The sequence below is a fragment of the Peromyscus californicus genome, unplaced genomic scaffold (assembly GCF_007827085.1).
Source record: "Peromyscus californicus insignis strain IS unplaced genomic scaffold, ASM782708v3 Scaffold_13__1_contigs__length_99412109, whole genome shotgun sequence".
NCBI classification, from domain to species: Eukaryota; Metazoa; Chordata; class Mammalia; order Rodentia; family Cricetidae; genus Peromyscus; species Peromyscus californicus.
The window spans coordinates 95,508,909-95,533,184 of NW_026294424.1; the positions used below are offsets into that span (position 1 = coordinate 95,508,909).

General features: G+C 39.4%; 1 protein-coding gene across 3 annotated transcripts in view; it reads right to left on the reverse strand.

Moving 5' to 3' along the window:
* The window catches only part of LOC128108693 (ATP-binding cassette sub-family G member 3-like), a 77,072-nt gene that overhangs the window by 11,732 nt on the left and 41,064 nt on the right, over positions 1 to 24,276 (reverse strand). For all 3 annotated transcript variants that reach the window (XM_052735592.1, XM_052735596.1, XM_052735593.1), the window contains 3 exons: positions 17,078 to 17,167; positions 15,559 to 15,683; positions 10,775 to 10,929 (listed from right to left, as the gene is read on the reverse strand). In XM_052735592.1, the coding sequence (XP_052591552.1) occupies positions 10,775 to 10,929; positions 15,559 to 15,683; positions 17,078 to 17,167 (370 nt within the window). The remainder of the gene's footprint in view (positions 1 to 10,774; positions 10,930 to 15,558; positions 15,684 to 17,077; positions 17,168 to 24,276) is intronic.

Sequence of the window (24,276 nt, forward strand, 5' to 3'; positions counted from 1 at the left end):
GCCAAGGCTTCCTTTGCATAAACTAGTCTATGTCCAGGCCAACAGGCTTGTAAGGGGACACTGAGTCCAATTCTGAATATGATGGGGCAGAACTTTCCATCAATTTCTATTTGTCTCCTGTCTGTGGTGACTTTCATCTTGATTGGGTATGGGCAGTGAGTTAGAAATGCTGAATTATGGGAGAGGGGTCCCCGGAAACATGGGCTGAAGTTACAAGCGTGCTCAAGGACAGTGACCGTCACAAAAGACTCTTTTTTGCAAATCTTTTCCTTGGGGGAAGGAAGTACACAGGGGACAGTGGACAGACAAATACAACAGCAGTGACCGACCATTCATTTTCTGATTGTATTTATGGCCTGCTCTATGAGATGGAAATCATGTCTGACACTGTGGCTAGTGGGGTCCCAGGTCACAGAGGAGAATCTACTGTTGTTCTTCTGAATGGATGTGGTATTAAACTGACTTCTAATGAGTTGTACTGATATTCACAGATTAGAATATCTCAGGCCTTCATCAGAGAAGCTTCATTTTGCAGGAGATGGTGGTTAACACAGACCCACCACAGGTCAACATACAGAGAAGAGAGATTACAGAGGATCCAGCCCTGAATGGGACATCTGTGTATCACACCCCTCCTCCCAAGGATCAAGGATCAGGATGAAAGAGTCTAGAGGGATTGTAAGAGCCAGAGGCTGTGGACAAGTGCAACAAAACAGGGTTCTCCTGTCACTATTGGACAGTGACACACAGGAATGCAGTGCAGTGTGACAACATGGGAACACCTGTTCAAGATCAAGACAGAGAAGATCCCTGCATGGAGGGGAGAGGCAGACATGACCTCTGACACCCACCTGAGGAGCTACTGGCAGTTGATGGCTGCTGGGAGGGGGAGCCAGTTTTCTTTAAGCATGTGGCCCCTGAGAGCCTACCCATGCTGCAGTAGATGGCCCTAAACACCGGCACACATGGGCAATGCTAGGTAGACCTGGCCTACAATCTGGAATTCCTTTGCCTACTCTGTTACCAAAAGGATGGCCTCTCATAGTTATTGATTTAAAAGACTGTGGAGGAGATGGGAATGGGGGGGGGGGGGTTGGGGGGAAGGTGAGGGGGACGGGAGGGGGGAGAACAAGGGAATCCGTGGCTGATATGTAGAACTGAATTGTATTGCAAAATAAATTAAAAAAAAAAAGACTGTTTCTTTTCAATACCCTTACAAGAAAAAGAAAGAGAAAGATTTGCTTTCACAGTGCCTACTTATAATAATTCTCAACCAGTTAAAAGATTTCAATGGAGAGTCCTCCCACGGGGAATGTTGAATAGCTCAACTTTGTGCCAATATTTTGTACAACAGCCATTGCAAGTGATACATAAAAAATTTCCTAAATCTATAATTTATCATTATATGGATGATATTTTACTAGCTGACTCAAATGCAGATACTTTAGAAAGAATGTTTGAAGAAGTAAAGAAAATTTTGCCTTGCTGGGGATTACAAATTGCTCCTGAAAAGATACAAAGAGGAGATTCTATTAATTATTTAGGATATAAAATAGAGCTACAAAAAATTAGACCCCAAAAGGTGCAAATTAGGAGAGATAGACTACAGACTCTTAATGACTTTCAAAGATTATTTGGAGACATTTCTCATCTAAGAACTATTGTTGGGGTAAAAAATGATGAACTGAATAATTTGTTCAAAACCTTAGAAGGTGACAAGGACTTAAATAGTCCAAGAGAATTATCACCTGAAGCTGAGAAAGAATTGGCTTTGGTAGAAAAGAAAGTACATGAAGGGCACATGGATCGTATTGATCCAAAGCTGGATTGCATTTTGGTTATTTTACGCTCTAGGCATTCTCCTACAGGAATATTAATGCAGAGGGAAGATATTATATTGGAATGGATATTTTTACCAAATAAACCAAATAAAAAATTAAAAACTTATGTGGAAAAAATCTCTGACTTGATTTGGAAAGGAAAATTGAGACTTCGTCAATTAGCAGGAATAGACCCAGCAGAAATTGTCGTACCTTTAACTAAGGAGGACATTGAAAAATTATGGACAGAAAGTGAACCTTGGCAAAGAGCTTGCAGTAATTTTTTGGGAGAAATTAACAGCAAATATCCCAAAAGCGATAGAATTGATCTTATAAAGAGAGCTGACTGGATCTTGCCTCGAATTGTATGGGAAAAACCCATATCTGGAGTTCATACATTTTATACAGATGCCAACAAACAAGGAAAGGCAGGTTACAAATCAGAAAATTTAAGTAAAGTGGTTCAAAGTATTTATAATTCAGTTCAGAAATCAGAATTGTATGCTATTCTGTTGGTATTAATGGATTTTTCAGAACCTCTCAACATAGTAACTGACTCTCAGTATGCTGAAAGAGTAGTAGTACATATTGAGACTGCAGAATTTATCCCTGATGCTTCAGAATTAACTTCACTATTTATTCAATTACAAGATACAATCAGGAAAAGGAGTCATCCTTTATATATAACTCACATTCGATCCCATACTGGTCTGCCAGGCCCTCTAGCACAAGGCAATGATGAGATTGATAAATTATTGATAGGAAATGTGCTGGAGGCCTCAGAATTTCATAAAAAACATCATGTCAATAGTAAAGGTTTAAAACAGGATTTTTCCATAACCTGGCAACAAGCCAAAGAAATAGTAAAGAAATGTCCTACTTGTTCCTTCTACAATCAAACGCCATTACCAGCTGGATGTAACCCAAAAGGTACTCCAAGGAATGAAATCTGGCAGATGGACGTGTTTCACTTTGCAGAATTTGGGAAACTGAAATATGTACACCACACTATCGATACTTATTCAGGATTTCAGTGGGCAACTGCTTTGAGTTCTGAAAAAGCTGATTCTGTAATCACTCATTTGCTAGAAGTTATGGCCATCATGGGTATACCTGCACAAATCAAAACTGATAATGCTCCATCATATGTCTCTGTTAAAATGAAGCAGTTTTTTGCTTATTACAATATAAAGCATATTACAGGCATACCACATAATCCTACAGGTCAAGCAGTTATAGAAAGATCAAACAGAACTCTAAAGGATATGCTAAATAAACAGAGAGGGGTAACAAAAACCCCCAGAAATAGACGGCATAATGCTCTATTAACTTTGAATTTTCTTAATGCCAATGAGAAAGGAACAACAGCTGCAGAGAGACACTGAATAATAGAAAAAACTACAGAATTAAATCAGCCTATATACTTTAAGGATGTGCTGACCTCAAAATGGAAACCAGGGTATGTGTTACGTTGGGGACGAGGTTTTGCTTTTGTTTCTACAGGAGAAGATAAGTTGTGGGTACCATCAAAATTGATAAAGGTTTGATTTGAACAAGAGAAACCTCTTAATTAGAGGAGGTGATAGTTCTTCAACCAGCATGAACATCCAATTTAAACTAACTTATACCAGTAACACATGTCTTTTCATTTAATCAGATAATAACTTGCCAAAAAGGAACATCCCCAAAATTAGTCTTGGGGAAAGGTTTTTGTTTTTGTCTTTTAGGAGAATGAAGGTTAAGGAATCTGAAGAACACTGGACAAATGAGACAACTGAAGAAAAGGGACAAATCATCTATCCCAGGAAACAGAGTGAAACGGCGTATGGGTATATATTATCCAAAAAATTTTATGTCTTCCTAAATGTTTGTTTCTGCTTTTCTCTAAAGATTTAACACTATTGGTCTTCTAATAGTCCCAGTTCAATTAAAATTTAAAGCTGACTTTGGAGTTGGAGAATGGCTCTCTCCTTCTTTAAACTCAAGCATGTTGTTAAAAGGAAAATGCAAACTCCCTGTATCATGCCAGAAGAAAAGAGCCATCTTCTGCTATGGGACAGGAGAAAAGCCAAATTAATTAAGGGACTATTCTATTACTAATCTCAACTCTTTGATTCTATTCTGATTCTTTAAAACTTTCCTTAAAGTATAAATTTTATATCAAAATTTACAAGATTAATATATATAGATATATAGTTATATATACATTTTAAACTTTAAGATATGAATGGTCATATAGAGTACTAATTAATTCTAGAAAAAAGGCTTCAATTAGCTGCATATATATGTCTTTGTGTTCGAGTCTCTTATCAGTTTTCTGCAGGAAATCACGGCCAGGCCTAACATCAACTGAAGTCTCCAGGAAGAAGTTGGGGCCCCACAACAACAACAATTCCATGTGGACAATAATAATATCACTAAGCTGACAAACATCATCTACAGATCAGCTTTGAACTATAAGGTGCTCAGAGCAATTTTGAGATGACTAGCTGAGATGATCCAGTCTCAAAGACTACTTGAATAAGGACTTGAGATAAACCCTGAACTTTGGCATTATACACAGACTGGATAATGAAGGATATATTTACCTTTCCTAGAATTTGACAATTAACCTAAAATTTTTCTTTCAGGATGAAGATAACTTCGCCCATACCCAGCAGGAAGCAATTTTAAGAAAACGACGCCCACATTCCCAAAGAGGTGGTGTGGGGCGGGTGGTTTTTTGGTCTTTTTAATGGGTTTTGGGTCTGGGATAATTTTCATTATTTAGGGGGGTTGGTTACAAGTTGTTGTCAAGGGTTAGGAAAAAGGCTAAGCAAAGGAGATTAGATTTAAGGTTCTTGTTTAAAAAAAAAAGAGAGAAAGAAAGAAAGAAGAAGAAAAAGACAATTACTAGTTTTAAATACTTTACATTGGATTGGATTATTTTATATTGTATACAAATTATATATATTGAAATTGATATTGTTAGAAAATGCTATATGTATATTTCTAATTGTACTTATACTGTTCATTTAACAATGCAATTTTCTGATCCTTGAATGTTATTATTACCAACTATTAGGATATAAAGAAATGAAAGTTAGTAGTTAGACATTACAATAGAACTTGTAGTCATATTAGATATGTTTTAAAAATTGAGCAGATATATTTTAGACAGGTCATCTTCAAACCCTTCAGAGATCTACAGAATATGGCATTTAAAATGTTTTAATAACTTAGAAAATTTTTCTTTTTTGTTATGACTATGAGACATGTCGGCTCCTGGCAGTACCAATCTACTTCAGAGAAAATATGGGCATTGAAGAAACTGCATATGGAGTTAACTTTCATTGTGGCAAAAGTTAGCCACTGGACAACAAAGTATCCTCGAATCAAGTGCTGACAAAATGGACAGACAGGACATGAAACAAAGGACTACTGATTCTTGCCAAAACAAGTGTGGTTATGGCTTTATCAAAAGGCATCTTCTGAGGCCAGGACAATATGACACCATCCCTGAAGTGGCCTTCGCAATTCGAAAAAGGTACAGTGCCCTTTTCTTCAAAGGCAGCTGAACAGGCAGTGGCTGATGGCTTCTGATGTGCAATGGAACAGCAGCTGAAACAGTTATTCTTGAAGAGTAACTAAGCTCACGCCTCTCCATAGTAGACTGGCATTTGACAGAGGGATGTGGAGAAGAACGGGATGCTGAGATGAAGCCATATATACACAGCCAAGAAGAATGGACAGCTGAATTAAAAAACCAACAACAATTTCCAGAATTTAAAATCCTGAATCATGACATGACACTAGTGGAATTCAGGTGTTTCTGGTACATGGACTGCTCTCACCAAATGTGAGGTTGAACTGTTGACCTTGTGTACATCCTACTTCACAAATGAATCTGTCAGATATGCTAAGCCTATAGGCTGAAGATGATGCCCCAGCATTGCGGAGAAACCTCAGGTGACTGTCCAGGCAACTGGCTGTTTCTGTCAACTCACAAATTTTTTGGAAGTTGCTTGCATGCACTTTCTGTTTTCATTTTTGTTAGCTAATATTATTTCCTTCTTGGGTCTCTGAGGGAGTTGAAGATTAGTTAGCTATAGTTGAAGGTTAGTTAGTTATAGTTAAAGATTAATTAGGATAGAAAGTGAATTAGGTACATTTTGGACTTAACAAAATAGGATAGATAATGAAATTATTTTCTCTGAATTTGTCAAATACAAATGGACTAGACATTGTTTAGACATTTATTACTTGTATATATTGTATATAGTCATTGTACTTTTGCATATAGTTTTTCTTCTGTTAGTTATAACTTTTTTCTTTTTTTTCCTTTTTATTAAAATAGAAAAGGGGAAATGTGGTGGTATTTTACTTGTACTGAAATGTGATTTTAATTGTATGTTAATAAATAAAGTTGTCTGGGGGTCAGAGCTATTAGAGCCATAGCAAGTGTGTGGCAGCGGTGGCGCACGCCTTTAAGGACCTGGAGGGCGGTACATACAGGCAGTGACGAGGCAGTCACGTGTTTGGGTTTACAACCAATGAGAAGGCAGAACAGCTAGACTATATAAAGACATACACACAGGAAGTAGGTCCCTTTCGGAGAGCTCTCTTGGCTGAAGAGGATCCCTGAATCAGGAAGGGTGAGGCTCTTAGCTCTGACCTCTTGACTTTCTTCTCTGAATCGGCTCTGTGTTTCTTATTTAATAAGATGGTTGGTTACATCTACACAGGGGTTTACAGAAAGCAGAGCAAAGAATGAGTCCAGGAGGGGAGAATGGAGAGAGTGTTAGGAAATGCAGCTGTCACTTTCCTGTTGTGACACAATACCATGGTCAGGGAACCTGTAGAAGGGAGAGTTCCTTTGGTCTAAGTTTTCCAGAGTGACAAGAGGCCATCCCGGCAGGGAGGCATGGCAGCAGGCAGCAGGCTAGGAAGTGGGAGAGGAAGCTGAATGCTCACATCCTCATGTGACAGTGCAAAGCAGAGAGGGAAGAGGAAGCAGGACTGTAAGCTAAATCCACAAGAGTCTGTTTAAAGGGTATCAGAGTTTTATTAAGATATGAATAAATGAGACAGTTGATTGGCTTGATCTGTTTGGGAGGCATCTAGTCAGTGGGACCGGGACCTGTCCTCAGTGCATGAGCTGGCTGTTTGGAACCTGGGGCTTATTCAGGGACACTTGGCTGGGCCTGGGAGGAGGGGACTGGACCTGCCTGGACTGAATCTACCAAGTTGAACTCAATCCCCAGGGGAGTCTTTGCCCTGGAGGAGAAGGGAATGGGGGATGGGCTGGGGGGAGGGCGGGGGGGGCGGGAGGGGGAAGAACAAGAGAATCCGTGGCCAATATGTAAAACTAAATTAAATTATATAAAAAAAAGATGTGAAATGGGGAAATACATTCACAAATACAGGATGTGGTAAATCCCGTTGCAGAGTTCTTGGAAAGCTTTATGCTGCCTGACCCAGTCTTTACCACACAAGGGAGTATGACACCCTCCTCCCCCCCCCCCGCTTCTCTCCCCTTTCATGAGGTCACATAGGCAGACAAGAAGCACTGCCTATATTGGGCCAGATAGCCCAAGGTCAAATACCACTATGCTTCCCCTTTTTGTCTAAATAAGAAGGTTCTAAACCTAATACAAAACCATATACAATAAGAAAAGTTATCAAATATTGTCCAGGAGAAAGAATAATAACATAAACAAAAATGAAACTACACCAACAAGAACAACATCAAGCAAGAAACACATACTAAATGTCTAGACCACAGGTAAATGGCAAATTACAGAGATTATACCAACAGCTGTCCTAATCCTGAAGAATCTAAATCTAGCCAAGATATGAGAGGAATGAAATTGTAACCATCTACTCTTCAACCCTGTCAAAGACCTAAGAAGGAAAATAGTATTACCTGAGTAAGCAGGAAGTACAAGCAAGCAACTTCTGAAAAATGCAAGAAATGGCAGAGACAGTCGGCTGTCTGGACAGTCACCCAATGTTTCTCTGCAATATTGGGGCATCCACTTTTGACTACAGGCCTAGAATATCTGACAGACCATTTTCAGAAACAGGAAATTTTGAAAGACTGTCTTACCCTGTCTTGGCAAGGTTCAGCAGTCACTTTCCTTATGTCTTATTTGTCCAGAATGGACAGTGTGCTTACTGTCAGCAGTAGAGGCAAGGGCAGTGCTATGCCCAACAGGCCATTTTTGCCAAGAAGACAAATTCCATATGGAGTGTCTTCAATGCCCAACATCCTCTCTGGAGTAGATCAGTGATGCCAGGAGCAACTGTGTCTCACATCAACAACATTCTAAGTTACTAAAACATTTAAATGCCATATACTCTAGGTCTATGAAGTGTCTGAAGATTACCTATCCATCTGAAATATATATCTATGTATCTCAAAGGCCTAACTAACATGACTGTAAGTATGACAAGAGTGGGTGACTATTGATCTGTAATTCTTATCAACCTAAATAGGTTAAAGACTAAGATTTCACATTATGAAAATAAATAATCAGTAAACAGATGTACAGTACAAGGACAATGACCTTGAATTTATAACAATATACAAAATATCTTAATCAGAGGTAGAAATATATAGTTCAATATGATAACAATATCCTTAATATATATCAATACACAAAATATCCTAAACAGAAGTAGAACACACATACAGTATGACAAGTATAATTTATATTTGTATCAATATACAAAGATATTTTAAATAGGAGTAGAAACATATGTACAATGTGACAAGTAAAGTTTCATATTTTTATCAATATACAAATTATCTTAAACAGAAGTAGAAACGTAATTTTACATTTTTATCCATATAGAAAAATCCATACCAATGCAAATTATCTAAAGCTGATAGTTACAAAATTAGTTTACAAGTATCTACCTTATTATTCTATCCTATCTATCCCCCCTTTTTTTCAAAAGAGATTCCTGAGTCTAAACTTTATTGTTCCACCCCAACCCTATTAGAACTTATAACCAACCCCTAATAGATGACAATTATCCATAATCCTGAGAAAACAAAACCTGTTGGGAGAGGGAGAGGGGCTGGCCCCTCCTGCATTCTGCTGCCCAAGCCACGGACCCAGAGCCCACGCTAACCCATGAGCCAAAATGTTCCAGATCCCACCCTCGGCCTCCCTGGTACCCACCGGGGAAGCCTGCTTTGCAGTGTGAGCTCAGTGACCTTTGGCCCACCTGCCCTTGCCCAGCTCTGAACAGGCTCCAGTGGCCACCATGAGTTCACTGCAGAATTCACTGGTACATCCCCCTCCCCTTTTATTAAGGGGTACAAATTAAGATTACAGGGGAAAGGCTATAAACACTCAAATCCCCTCCTCTTGCACAGGGTCAGACTTTCTCCATCAAGTCTCTACCTCTCCAACAGCACCACCAACTGCAAACCAGTTTTCAAGTCCCTGAGCCTTAGGGGACATTTCTTATTCAAAATTCCACAAGAAAGGATTTGGGAGGGAGAAAATGGCACGGATTTCATCAAAGCATTTTATTTGCTTTTAAGAATCTGTCAAACAAAAATTAATTATAACATATTTATTGAGGATTTACATTACTGGGTGGCCATACATATATGGCCATGTAAATAGAAAATATAAACAAAACTTAGCACATTCTCAAAGACATGCACCTGCTATTGTCAAGCTAAAATATGCTCTTGCACTAGCAGAAAGGATATGAATATTAACACACAAAATCAATCGTTCTATTTACTTGATATGCTTTTTGGGAAAATGTGAGATCTGGATTCATTTATCAGTTAATTAATTTACATTAAGTGTATATATTATGGGTATGAAAGACTAAGACTGGGTAATCAATTATAGAAAGATGAGCAGAAGTATGCTAATTCAGGAGACTGATTAGTACTTAGGAGTCTGAAATCTTCCCCTATTCCTAACACTTTTCAGAATACAAGTGAGCCCTGAGATAGATTCCTTGTGCTGAACACTTACATTGATCATTGTTGTAGAACATTATTTTAAAAAGTGTTACATTTGTTTATGCTGTGGAACATTTGTTTAATGAGGCAAAGATGTGTTGCATTCTTTTATGTTGCATTTGTTTAACTCTGCGAAGCTGTGATGCTTTGCCCGTCTAAAACACCTGATTGATCTAATTAAGAGCTAAACATCAGGAGGAAGGAGAGGTGGGGCTGGCAGGCAGAGAGAATAAATGGGAGGAGAAATCTAAAAGGATAGAAGAGCAAGAAAAAGAAGAGAAGGCTGCTTGAGGCCAGCCACCCAGCCACCCAGCCACCCAGCCACCTAACCAAACAGCCAGTCACAGAGTAAGAGTGAAAGCAAGATACACAGAAGAAAGAAAAGGAAAAAGCCCAGAGGCAAAAGGTAGATGAGATCACTTAACTTAAGAAAATCTGGCTAGAAAGAAGTCAAGCTAAGGCTGGGCATTTATAAGTAATAATAAGTTTCAGTGTGATTTATTTGGGGGCTGGGTGGTGGACCCCCAAAGAAGCTAGTAGTAAAGAGTAAAAAACAACCAACTACAGATCATGACCTTTTCCCATTCAGACTACTGAATAAACCAAATCACCTCTGCTATGGTTAAAACAGCAGGCAAGTCTCTCACACCAGCATGAAAGGAAGGCTGCAATCTGTCTTGCTGTGGGGGAATCTGCCAATCATACCACTTTTTGAAATTCCAATTATTATGGTTTTATAATATGATCCCAAGAAATGTCTATTAAGAGCTCACTAGAAAGGGCATGTTAACTACATCATAGTACTGACATCAGAGAAGTAGCCACAAAGCTCAGGAAGAAAGATGGCTCCTTCTCTCCTACAGACCATAATAAGCTTTAGCATAAAGCCTCATGTCTCAAATACTGATTTGTCAAGCGGGTTACATGTGCAAGAGGGAACATAAGAAAATTTTCCTAGAAAAACACAATTCACACTTACCAGCATCAATATAAAGTAGATGACCACAAGTACTGTTGATATGGCTGCTGCTTTCTCCCCTGCCCCTATAAACAGTGGCAGGGAACTGGCAGAATAAGCCAACATCATGATGGTAAAAAACATAGCGAAGAAACCCTTCACATCTGTTTTCACTCCTTAGAAAGAAAAGAGTGGTGTCAGTTCATCTACTTAATAGAATTATACATATTTTAAATAATACTTTAATAATCAGTGCAACTATTAACAGCTTCATAGCCACCCACTTCTCTTGGTCTCCAACTGCTACCCAATCTTGTGGATGCTGGGAACCAAATTTGGGGACTTTGGAGTAGCAACAAGTGCTCTTAACCAATGAGCCTCTCTCCAGCCCCATCATATGGCTTTACTTTTATACTTGCCACAAAAATCCCTTTCCATATAATACCTGTTCTCCTCTAAACATAATTATTAGCAATTTATAGGATACTGACATGGAGAAAAATTACTGTATTCTCTCACAGGAGAATCAGCAATAGAACACATCCATGTTCACACATTTCTCTGTGTTCATTATAATTGCATTATTAATGAAATTGGGATCAGGACTGTGCCAGTTAGTTTTTATCAATTTAACACAGGCTAAGGTCATATGGAAAGAGGTAATCTCAACTTAGAAAATGTGTTCATTAGCTTGAACTGTAGGCAAGCTTGTGGGGACATTTTCTTGATGAATGATTTATGTAGGAGGTCTTAGACAACTGGATGATGCCATCCCTGGGCAGGTGGTCCTGGGTTCTACAAGAAAGCAGGCTGAAGAAGCCACCTCTCAGTGGCCTCTGCTTCACTTCCTGCCTCCTAGTTCCTGCCCTGACTTCCTGCCCTGACTTCTGGCTGGTGTCCATGTCAGAGGAGTTGCAGGTGTCAACTGAAGTTCATCCCACCAGGAGGCAATTCCCTGATGGGTGAATCTCAGATAGCCAAGGCCCTGAGACTATAGACCCCAGAATGTCTTTTGCGTCTGCTGGGCCTTTACATAATTGCTACTGCTCTCTTTCTGGAGTATTTGGCATGGTGTGGATGGTGAGGGGAGATACCCCACTGCCTGTAATATAGTGTGTTTATCTCATGGAAACATCCTATTCTACTGGGCATTTTTATCTGTGGATTATTATGAAGGTGATTCCTCCCTATGCTGTGCTTTCTAAATGATAATAATAATGTTAGTTTATGCAGGGTTTTGATGGATAAAAATAAATACAAAAAATGTAGGGCCTATGAGTTTCATTTAAGGGGCTGTATAGAATGCAGTTCAGGCTGATGATTAAGGAAAACAATTGCGTCCTCAGGAGCCAGGCTGGCTCTAATTTTCTTAATGCTGAATGATACAGTCACAGATTTTAGGTATGCATCATTAGGTGAAACAAAGCCTTAAAATAACTTCAGGTTAGATCCAGATGTTTTGATGATTGCTTTGAGATGAAAAACACCAGAAAACAATCTAAAGTTTACAAGGACACGTAGCTGAGTTACAGATTCATTGACTTAGGGTCAAGAATACAACACAGCCCAATTGTTGCTAGCTGACATACATTCTTAGCTAGGTTTGGTTGGTGATCAAAGGTGATGAGTTATTCCTTGTGCTGATTTTTGCGCTTAATTTCCTGATATAAGAAATATTGATGAGTGGGAATGCAACCCAAAGATTTAAAGTAGAGTTGACTGATTCTTTTTCATATATAAAAGTTCTGGTTTGTAATTCCTTTAAGATTCCTTATAAGATGACCTTTTAAGGTAAGTAATAAAGTAACTGGCTCTTTCTTTGTAACTGAAAAACTCAGTCTGCCAGAAAAGATCTGACTGAGAAGAATATCTTGCTTGTCTGTGTGGCTAATCTATAACCAGTTACTTGAATATGAATGTACATGGGTTCCTGGAATAATTGTTTTTTACCTGTAATATGTAAAATGTTTAATCATGTAAGGGATATGGAAAACATGCTGTGTATGTGGGTTTTTTTACTGTTTGTTTGTATTCATTGTAATCATTCACTTGAAAAACAGAGTGTAACCACATTGTAATTTTTATATTGCCTGAAAGATTTTGCTGGGGCAGATAAGGTATAAGAAGAAGAATAAAGACAGAGTTATATTGCTAGAAGGAAAACATCAAGAATGACGGAGTTACAAGGAACTAGAAAGGAAATATCAAGAATAAAGATAGAGTTAGAAGGAAAACATCAAGAATGAGAGAAGGAAATCACAAGGAAAATGAAGAATAGAAAATGCAAAAGAAGAATAAAGAGGGGGCCTGAAGGAAACCATCAAAGAGTCTGTGAGTATCTTTTTCCCTAACATATTCAGATAAAAAAAGTCTAGTACGTGCCAACTCTGTGGATTCCTTTTGAGCTCTGTGCTACTAGGGGCTGGCACCTCAGGCAGAATTATCTTCCCTTTGAAGTACATTGGACTGTAAGATGAAATAAACCCTTTCCACTTCAATATTTTTCTGGTCATGGTGTTTATAACAGTGCTAGAAACCTAGCTAAGGCAAGGATTAAATAACCTTGCAGTGGTTTTAATATCTAGAGTGCAGGAAGTGCTTCCAAGTTTAGTTTTTCCTAGGAAATCACCAGGTAACTCTATGGAGGAAGAAATGAGTTCCACAAGCAGATTTGTAATCTTTATGGACCTAATGCTATGAGTCATGCAAAGGCCTGTATTTATAATAGTCACAAGAATACAAGTTATATCCTGGGGGAGCTGAGTTCCATGTCCAATTGTTTTCAATGTTATCATTATTATTATCATGGTGTGTATAATGCTTGTGTGGATATAAGGGTGCTCATATCATGGTGTACATGTGCCATAGTTTGTATGTGAAGCTGAAGGACAATTTTCTGGAGTGATTCTCTCTTCCACTGTGGATTCTGAGGATCAAATTCATGTTGTCAGGCTTGCAGGACAAGAACGTTTCCCATAGCCATCCCATGGCCTAAATGACTGGTTCTGAATAATAAATCTCTTATAAAACAAAGTCTAAGCTTTATCAGTGCTTATCTTGTGTGTGTGTGTGTGTGTGTGTGTGTGTGTGTGTGTGTGTGTGTGTGTGTGTGTGTGAAAAGTATGGAAATTCTAAACAATTAGTCTAGAGTGAAGCTTAACCATAATGTTCAAATGAATTTGTACACATATTTCAAATAACTATTTGTATTACATAATTTCAACAAACCTCAAATTCAGTTTCCTGTCTCTTTGTAAGATTAGGTAGCATAAGACACTGTATACATTTAAGTTCTTTTTCACACATAAATATGTATGAGATATTATCCACTTTTCTGTATTTTATTTACATATGGAGACACTAACACAGAAACAGCTGAGCTAGAGAGATGGCTCACTGCTGTTATTACAGAAGCCCTGGATTCCATTCCCAGCACCCACATGGTGGCTCACATCCTGTAACTCCAGTTCTAGGGGATCTGATGTCCTCTTCTGACCTCACCAGGCACTGCATGCACTTAGTGTGTGCGTACACACACAAAAAAATAAATAAATAAATAAATAAATAAATAAATAAATAAATAAAGTAAAAATAAATCTTTTACAACAAATATGGATAGATATCTAATAATTAATTTTGCTCTACTGGCACTGTCTCAAATGGTTACATTATTACTATATTCATTATAATACACAGAATCTCTAGTAAATACAGAGTTTCATGTAGCATGAATCTTAATGGTACTTATTAATAAAATTAAACCTGAGGCCAGTTATTGGGGTGAACACTGGAAGATCAGAGAGACAGAACAAGCCACAGCTAACCTTACCTGGCCAACTTCTCAGCTGATCCTGTTTCCTCAGACTGGAATGCTGTGGGATGTTCTGTATGGCAAATGTACTGCTCTGATTGGTCAATAAATAAATCACTGATTGTCCATTGGCTAGGCAGGAAGTATAGGCGGGACAAGGAGGAGAATAAAGCTGGGAAGTGGAAGGCTGAGAGAGATACTGCCAGCCGCCATGATGACAAACAGCATGTGAAGATGCCGGTAAGCCATGAGCCATGTGGCAAAGTATAGATTTATAGAAATGGATTAATTTAAGATATAAGAACAGTTAGCAAGAAGCCTGCCACGCCCATACAGTTTGTAAGCAATATAAGTCTCTGTGTTTACTTGGTTGGGTCTGAGCAGCTGTGGGATCGGCAGGTGAGAGAGATTTGTCCTGACTGTAGGCCAGGCAGGAAAAATTTAGCTACACTGGAAGCTTCTGAGTCCTCATCCAGAATGAATCTCAGCTGAACTGTGCTGCTCGAAAGCCTGAATTCTTAACCAGCCAAATGCTGGTAGTTTCTGGTCCTCATGCCTTATATACCTTTCTGCTTTCTACCATCACTCTCTGGGATTAAAGGCTCGCTATTGGGATTAAAGGCGTGAGTCACCATGCTTGGCTGTATCCTTGAACAGATGGATTTCTGCCTCTGGAATGCTAGGATTAAAAGTGTATGCTACCACTGCCTATCCTAACTATCTAGTGGCTTTTCTGTTCTCTGACCCCAGATAAGTTTATTAGGGTACACAATATTTTGGGGAACACAATACCACCACAGTTTCATGTATTATTTTGTAGTATTTTGTGAACAAGTTTTGGAGACTTTCCTCACACTGAACACCTGTTTTAGATGGCACACAGTGGAGACGTGCTTTTCTACTCATGCTTTTCTACTTTAGGCTTGCCACAGTTGTACAAACCAAAACACGCTCCCCCAAGAGTAAAGACACACTCTCCTGCTTTGTCACTTACCTACTATGATGAATACGATAACAGTAAATATAGTACTTGGCAATAGCCTCCTGGGTACCAGCTCAGCCAGCAATTTCCCAAGGAAATATGGTGACACTCTGTAGTATCCACTGGTATGCTCATGTCTGGAGAGACAAAGATCATGTTAAACATCCTTAGATTAGTCCAGAAGACACAGGTGAGATGATGGCTAAGCTGACTACTGTCTTGACAGGGAGCCTCACAGGACAGTGTCCCCTATGCTCCATGCTGACTCCCATACACGTCCCCGTCTTAGGGACCAGCATCCCTAGGCCAGCATCCTTATGACATTCTCACTAGGATTCTCCCCATCAGAGAACTCTACCTTGTTTTGTCCACTCTGATCACACAACAGCCCCTCCAGGTAAACAGCCCAATGTGTCCACTCTCCTCAGAGTCTCTGCCCTCTGAATCTGGCTACCTGAGGAGCAGCTCATTCCTACCTCATCTCACAGAGTGGTCATGGAGGCTTCTCTCCTTCCAGTTCTCATGAACAAGGTGACACTGTCACTCTGAGGTCACAGTGCAGCTTCAGGACACTCTCATTCTCCTCTTCTACTCTCTTTAGGACAGCTAGATACCAAACCTAATCCTTTCCCTTCCTGGCCCATTCAAATCTCAAGTTCTTCCCCTCCAGTGTCTTCATTGTATCTCTGACTTTTTTTTTTTTTTGACACAATGTCTCCAGTACAAGCTGGACTTAAATTCCGTATGTAGCCAAGTATGACCATCCTCCTGCCTCTACCTTGGCCCTAAGAGCTGAGATTATAGGAATACAACCATGCTTGGGGTCTTGTGACAATGTGAATCTAACACAGGGTTTCAGGCACACAAGCACTCTAACTACTGAGTGAGGCCCTCAGCTCCTCTCTGAGGACTCCTCTCCTGGGCATGTACTTGGAGGCAAATGTTGGCCATCATTGAGAACAGTGAATCCTAAGCATAGGCCACCAGGGAAAGTTTCTTCCATGTTTGAAAAGCACAGGAGATAAACAGCTCTTTTCTACACAGCTGCTGTCTGGCTCTTTCCAGCCCTCCATCAAGAGGAGACTCTCATTCTTGTGCAGCTGTACCTCTCCAACTCCAATGTGCTGCCGAACCCACCACACTTTAGCTCTGTGAAACCCCTGACATCTTTCTTTGGGGAGGAGTCATAAATTTCCTGTGATTTTTTCAGTCCCCTACTACTGTATGATCTGTATAATGGAGATCTGGTGACCACACCTCAAATTTGAAAATTTCACTGAGCAGCAGACATCTCTGCTCTTGATTTCCCACCCATTTTTTAGTTAATATTAGTAATCTCATTACATATTTCAAAAATCATGATACCACATGATAAACACAAAATTTCACAATTTGTTTATTTTCATCTAAATATGTAATAAAAAGGGGAGAATACTGGTAATTCATGAAATAACATTCTAAGTCCAACTATGAATGTAGTTCACTTGATCACCAGACCCTGATGTCTGCTTCTGGAGCAGGAGCTACTCACAGAAAGCGGTCCCTGTCAATCTCAAAGAGCTCCCCAGCGGTCACACTAGTGATAGTCTGGAAGAATGTGAGGAAGAAGAGCAGGTTGGCTCTGCCGGGAGAGAATGGAGGCAAAAACAACAGTAAAGTCAACATTAGGATGGTTTCTTTCCCAATACACTTTGTTCTGTACATTAAATAACATACACAGATCTATTCTTACAAAAAAAGGGCAGTGCTGGAGATATGGCTCCGCAGTAAAGAGGGCTTGTTGCTTTTACAAAGAACCAGGTTTGGTTGGCAGCACCTACATGGTGAATCAAAACCATCTATCACTCTAATTCAAGGGGAGCCCGTGTTAGCTAAGTTTCTGTCAATCTGACACAAGCTAGGATTGTCTGAAAGGAGGGAACCTCAATTGAGAAAAAAAAAGTCTCTATAAGATCCAGTTGTAAAGCATTTTCTTAATTACTGATGGATGGGGAAGGGCTCAGCACATTGTGGGTGGTGCATCCCTGACCTGATGGTCCTGAGTTCTCTAAGAAAGGAGGCTGACCAAGCCATGGGGGGCAAACCTGTAAGCAGCACCCTTCCATGGCCTCTGCAGATTCCTACCTAGTTTGAGTTCTAGTCCTGACTTACTTCAGTGATGGACTACTACATTGTGGAAATGTAAGCTGAATAAACCCCTTCCTCCTCACCTTGCCTCTTGGTCATGTGTTAAATCAGTAACCCAAACCAAGACAGGATCCAATGCCTCCTTTTGACAGCCACAGGTCTCAGGTGTAGCACAAATCTTAAAAGGTCTTATTAATAAAAACAAACCTAGAGCCAGGTATTGGGGTAAATTCTGAAAGATCAGAGAGACAGAACCAGCCACAGATAACCTCACCTCACCAGTTCCTCAGCTGATCTCGTTTCCTCAAACTGGAAGCCTCTGTGTCCTCATCTGAATGAATCTCAGCTGAATGCTGCTCAGAAGCCTAAAAGCTTAACCAGGCTCTAGTTCCTGGTTCTCACGCCTTATATACCTTTCTGCTTCCTGCCATCACTTCCTGGGATTAAAAGCATGTGTCACCATGGCTGGCTGTTTCCAGTGTAGCTTTGAACTCACAGAGATCCAGACAGATTTCTGCCTTCAGAATGCTAGGATTAAAGGTGTATGTGTGTGTGTGTGTGTGTGTGTGTGTGTGTGTGTGTGTGTGTGTGTGTGACCATTTTCTGGCCTCTATATCTAAAGGCTGTTCTGTCTCTGACCCCAGATAAGTTTACTAGGGTGCACGATATATTGGGGAACACAATAGCACCACACTCGGGGCACACACATGGTACACAGACATATATGTAGGCAAACACTCATTAACATAAAAATAAAATAAATACTTAAAAAAAGAAAGAAAATGTAGAATTGTTCTGGTTAAAAGGTAAAGAAATATGAGTCCCATGAGTTATTTTCCTCTCTGTCTCCACAGTGGTATCTATAAGATGAACTGCTAAATGGTCTTATTAATATAAAACCTGGAGTAAAAAGTTGAGAGATCTGAGGAATATGATAAACCACAGTCAACCTTACCTTACCAACACCTCAGTCTCCAAAGAGACCTACTTCCTATATACCCACACTTAAATGCCTTTCTGTCCCTGAAATCTCATCTCTCTCTGCCCTGCTACATCACTTCCACTTCCTGCCCACCTCTGTCACTTCCTATCTGTCTGTACAGACCTCCAGACCTTTATGGGTAACTAGTGTTGGAATTAAAGGCATGTGCCACCATACCTGGCTCTGTTCCCAGTGTGGCCTTGAACTCACAGAGATCCAGATGGATCTCTGCCTCCTGAATGCTAGGATTAAAGGCATATGCTACCATTGCCTGACTTCTGTGTTTAATATAGTGCTTGGCTTTTTCTTCTGATTCTCAGATAAGTTTTATTAGGGTGTACAACATATTGGGGGACACAATATATCACCACATTTCCTCTTTTTGTCTAAAATTAAAAAAAAGTTATAACTAATATAAGAAAAACTATATACAATAAGTACAAAAACTATATACAATATATACAAGCAATAAATACATCAGTAATGTCTAGTCCATTTGCATTTGACAAATTCAGAGAAAATATTACATTATCTATCCTATTTTTGTGAATCCAAAGAATTGTATTTAATTTACATTTTATACAAATTTGCAATACCAAAACAATCTTCTGATGTCTTTCAAACTTATACAATTTACACCTCTTTAGTGAGTTTCTTTTCTGAATTTCTTAACAAGGAAAACTATAACTATCTAATATTCAACTCCCTCAGAGACCCAAGAAGGAAATAATATTACCTAGTAAGACAGGAAGTGCAAACAAGCAACTTCCAAAAAATGTGAGAAATGACAGAGACAGCTGGCTGCCTAGACAGTCACCGGAAGTTTCTCTGCAATACCTGGGCATCATCTTTGGCCTACAGGCTTAGCATATCTGACAGACTCATCTGTGAAGCAGGATTTTCTAAAGAGCCTTCCTACCTGTCTTGGCAAGGATCAGCAGTCCTTTGTTTTGTGTCTTGCTTGTCCATTTTGGACAGCATACTGTCAGCAGTTGATGCCAGGGCACTTTCTTGCCCATTGGCTAACTTTTGCTACAATGAAAGTAAATTCCATATGGAGTTTCTTCAATGCTCATCACCTTCTCTGAAGTAGATTGGTGCTACCATGAGCAGACATGTCTCATAGTCATAAAAAAGGGGGAAAAATCTGTTATTAAAACATTTTAAATGCCATATTCTGTAGATCTCTGAAATGTTTGAAGATGACCTGTCTATCTAAAATATATCTCTGCTTGACCTTGAAAACATACCTAATATAACTACAAATTTGATTGTAATGACTAACTACTAACTTTCATTTCTTTATATTCTAGTAGTTGGTAATAATAACTTTTAAGGATTAGCAAATTGCATTATATTGTTAAATGAATTGTATAGGTACAATACCTTGAACAAGCTTAGAAATATATGTACAATATATTCTAAAAAATCAATCTCAAATTTGTATCAATATACATACTTTGTATACAATATACAAAACTCCAATCCAATGTAAAATATTTAAAACTAGCAGTTGCTTTCTAAAAGTAGATTCAGTAATCTACCTTTTTATCTATATCATATCTATATTCCTTCTTTTTTATTTTCAGAGTAGATTCAATAATCTACCCTTTTATCCTATTATTTCTATATCTCTTTTTTTTTCAGAGTAGATTCAATAATCTACCTCTTATCTATATCTTTTTTTTTCGAACAAGAATCCAGAATCTAATTTCCTTTGTTTAGCCTTTTTTCCTGACCATTAACAATAACAGCTTGTAACCAACCATCCTAAACAATGACAATTATCCAAAACCCATAGAATGACCAAAAACCACCCACCCCACCTCTTGGGAATGTGGGCATCTGTGGGATGACTCATCCCTAACAGGCTTGAGGGAAAGATGGCCCAAACCAGTAAAAAGATACTTTCTAAGAGCCAACCTGGGTCTGCCTAAGGGCCTTAGCAACAGCAGCTGAGACATGATCTGGAGATAACCTGGACCAATGAGAGGCAGCCATGTCACATCAGCAGATGCATATTCATCAGACCTCCCCCCAGGGTGGAGTGGAGTGTATATAAGACTTGCCTATTCCTGAATAAACTGAGCTTGTTGTTTTGACATTTTCCCAGAGTCTGTGTGGTTTGACTCTGCCTACTTGGCTCCCTCCCCCAAAGGGAGCAACAGCACAGGCCCCTGCCACATCTGGTGCTGAAACCCAGGACATTTGGTGCTTGAATAAGGTCTGTTTGTCTCCCTTTCCTCCTGTGCAGCACCGGTTGAGCAGCCCCCCTGAGTGGTGTATTTCAGTGAGTAGGTCCCTCTACATTGTGCACTTTCAGTCCCTTCAGTAGGTAAGCACTGGGACCCTCCCTTTTCTTCTTGTTGTGAGTCTGTCTGTATAGTAGAGTGGCACATGCTTTTGTTCAGGCTTGCCTGGTGTTTCTATATAAGGGCTGGTCCTTCAGGAAACAACAGCAACCATCTGACTAATGTTAGAGGTTTTTTTGTTTGTTTGTTTGTTTTTGTGTGTGTGTTTGTGTGTGTGTGTGTGTGTGTGTGTGTGTGTGTGTGTGTGTGTGTGTGTGTGTGTTTATGAGTGCATGCATGTGCTTGTGGGTTATGATGCCTGGAGAGATGGCTCAGCAGTTAAGAGTGCCTCCTACTCCTCCAGAGAACATATGGAAACCTGATCTTTGGATGACAGTTCTGTTCCTGGCCAGGAAAAGGGAAGTGGCCTCAGAAGTAACCCTCCCATTGTTTTTTATGCCCATTTTTTTTTTTTTTTTGGCTATAATCGCTGGCCTAAAGTCCTCTTCTACTGAGGGGATCATTAAGGCCCACAATAAGCACTGTCAGGAACAATGTAACACCAACTTATCTATCACATGCATTCCATCCATGACTGAGATTTCCTCTGCCTCTGCTGACAAGGAGATGGATGAGAATAGGCGTAAAGTAAAGGAGAGGGATGGAAAGAGAGAGGAAATGATTGTGGCAGTGCCCAAGCCTACACTGGCAGCCCCTCTCTCTGCTCCCCTCATCCCTCGAGTGGCTACCCCCCTCACCACTGCAGTATCCACGGAGTAATTTGCCTGGATGTCTGCCTGCCAAGCCAGCTGCTCTGCATACCCCCCATCCTATTCCACCTATGGTTCCGCATATGTGTTTCCAGTTAATGTGGGCCCCAAGGTGGCCAAACAGCCATGGACACCTACGCCTCATGCAGACCTGTCTTTGGTCCATAATACTGCTAATGAGTGGGGTCCTGACTCAATGTATTTTGAACAAGTCACTCAGCAATGGGCAATGCATTTACAGACTTATTATGACTGTCACCATTTGATGAAGGCTGTGTTGGAGCCTGTGGTCTTCCTTAACTGGCGAGCTGCCTATGATGACCAGGCCGAGGCTCAGGCTTGTTTTAATATACACTACAACATCGATGTTTCTCTTGAGATGCTCACAGGCCAAGAACCATAGGTTAACCCTGTCATACAAGCCCAAATTGGACAACACACTTATTAACCTGCCTCAGGAGACACCATTGCCCTTGGTGCATTGGAAGGATCCCATCACCCCTCAGTAGTAAACTCCTGTTCCTTTATTAACCTGAGGGCAAGGGTATGCTTGCATTTTCCCCCCAAATACCACCACACTGATATGGATATACTCCAGAGACGTGTGTCCAGCAACAGACCAAGAGACTTTGGACAAAGAAGCTTCAGAGGGGTAATGTATGATTTGCTCCGCTACTATGGCATTAGTAAAGGTTATGTCATTACTGACATGCTACACTAGATATAAAGCAATTGTCTCACCCCCTACAAGTTTGCTAATGCATTACCAGAAAGACTTCAATTGGCACTATAAATATGACTAGAGTCTCATCCATGTCCTTGAGACTGAAATTTTGACTAATCCTTCTCTTGTTCAAATATCTTCTGCAACAGGTTCACCTGAGTTCTATTTGATATTTCTATAACTGCTTGGCCTGTACAATTGTGTGGTATAACTGTAATATGCTTTATATTGTAATAATAAAAAAACTGTTTCATTTTACCAGATACATATGCTGGAGCATTGTTAGTTTTAATTTGTGCAGGTATACCCATGATAGTCATAACTTCTAGCAAATACATGATTGCAGAATCAGTCCTTTCAAAACTCAGAGCAGTTGCCCACTGAAATCCTGAATAGGTATCAATGGTGTGGTATACATATTTCAATTTTCCAAATTTTGCAAAATGAAACACATCCATCTCCCAGATTTCATTCCTCTGAGTGCCCTTTGGGTTACATCCTGCTGGCAGTGGAGTCTGACTGTAAAAGGAACAAGTACAACATTTCCTTATAATTTCCTTGGCTTGTTGTCAGGTTATGGAAAAATCCTTTTTTAAACCCTTACTATTGACATGATGATTTTTATGAAATTTTGAGGCCCCCACTACATTTTCTATCAATAGTTTATTGATCTTGTCATTACTTTGTGCTAGAGGTTCTGGCAGACCCATATGGGATCAGATGTGAGTTATATATAAAGGATGCTTCCTATTCCTGATTATATCTTGTAACTAAAAAATAACAAAGCTAATTCTGACTTATTAGGGATAAATTCTGCAGTCTCAATATGTAATACTACTCTTTCAGCATACTGAGAGTCAGTAACTATGTTGAGAGGTTCCAAAAAATCCATTAATACCATCAGAATAGCATACAATTCTGACTTTTGAAGCAAATTATAAGGACTTTGAACCACTTTACTTAAATTTTCTGATTTGTAACCTGCCTTTCCTTGTTTATTTGCATCTGTATAAAATGTAGGGGCTGGAGATATTAGTGTTTCCCATACAATATGAGGCAGGATCCAATCAGCTCTCTTTATAAGTTGAATTCTATCACTCTATCACTTTTGGGATATTTGCTATTAATCTCTCCAAAAAAATTACTGGAAGCTCTTTGCCAAAGTTCACTTTAGGCCCATAATTTGTCAATTTCATCATTAGGTAAAGGTACTACAATTCTGTTGGGTCTATTCCTGCTAATTGACAAAGTCTCAATTTTCCTTTTAAAATCAAATCAGAGATCTTTTCCACATAAGTTTTTAATTTTTTACTTTGTTTACTTGGTAGAAAAATCCATTCCAATATAATATCTTGAGGGTATATATATATCTATATATATCTATAGATATATATATATATATAGAGAGAGAGAGAGAGGAGAGATTCTATTAATTATTTAGGATATAAAATAGGTCTACAAAAAATTAGACCCCAAAAGGTGCACAATAGGAGAGATCCATTACAGACTCTTAATGACTTTCAAAAATAATTCAGAGACATTTCCCATCTATGGACTATTGAACTGAATAATTTGTTCAAAACTTTAGAGGGTGACAAGGACTTATATAGTCCAAGAGAATTATCAGCTGAAACTGAGAGAGCATTTGGCAGTTCCTGTAAGGTTATCAGGTAGATTAATGTTTGCTGTTTGGTGTAGCTAGAGTTTTTGCCTGGCCCACAGTCAGGACAAATCTCTCTTACCCGCCAGTCCCACAGCTGCTCAAACCCAACCAACTAAACACACAGAGATTTATATTACTTATAAACTGTATGGCTGTAGCAGTTCTTGCTAACT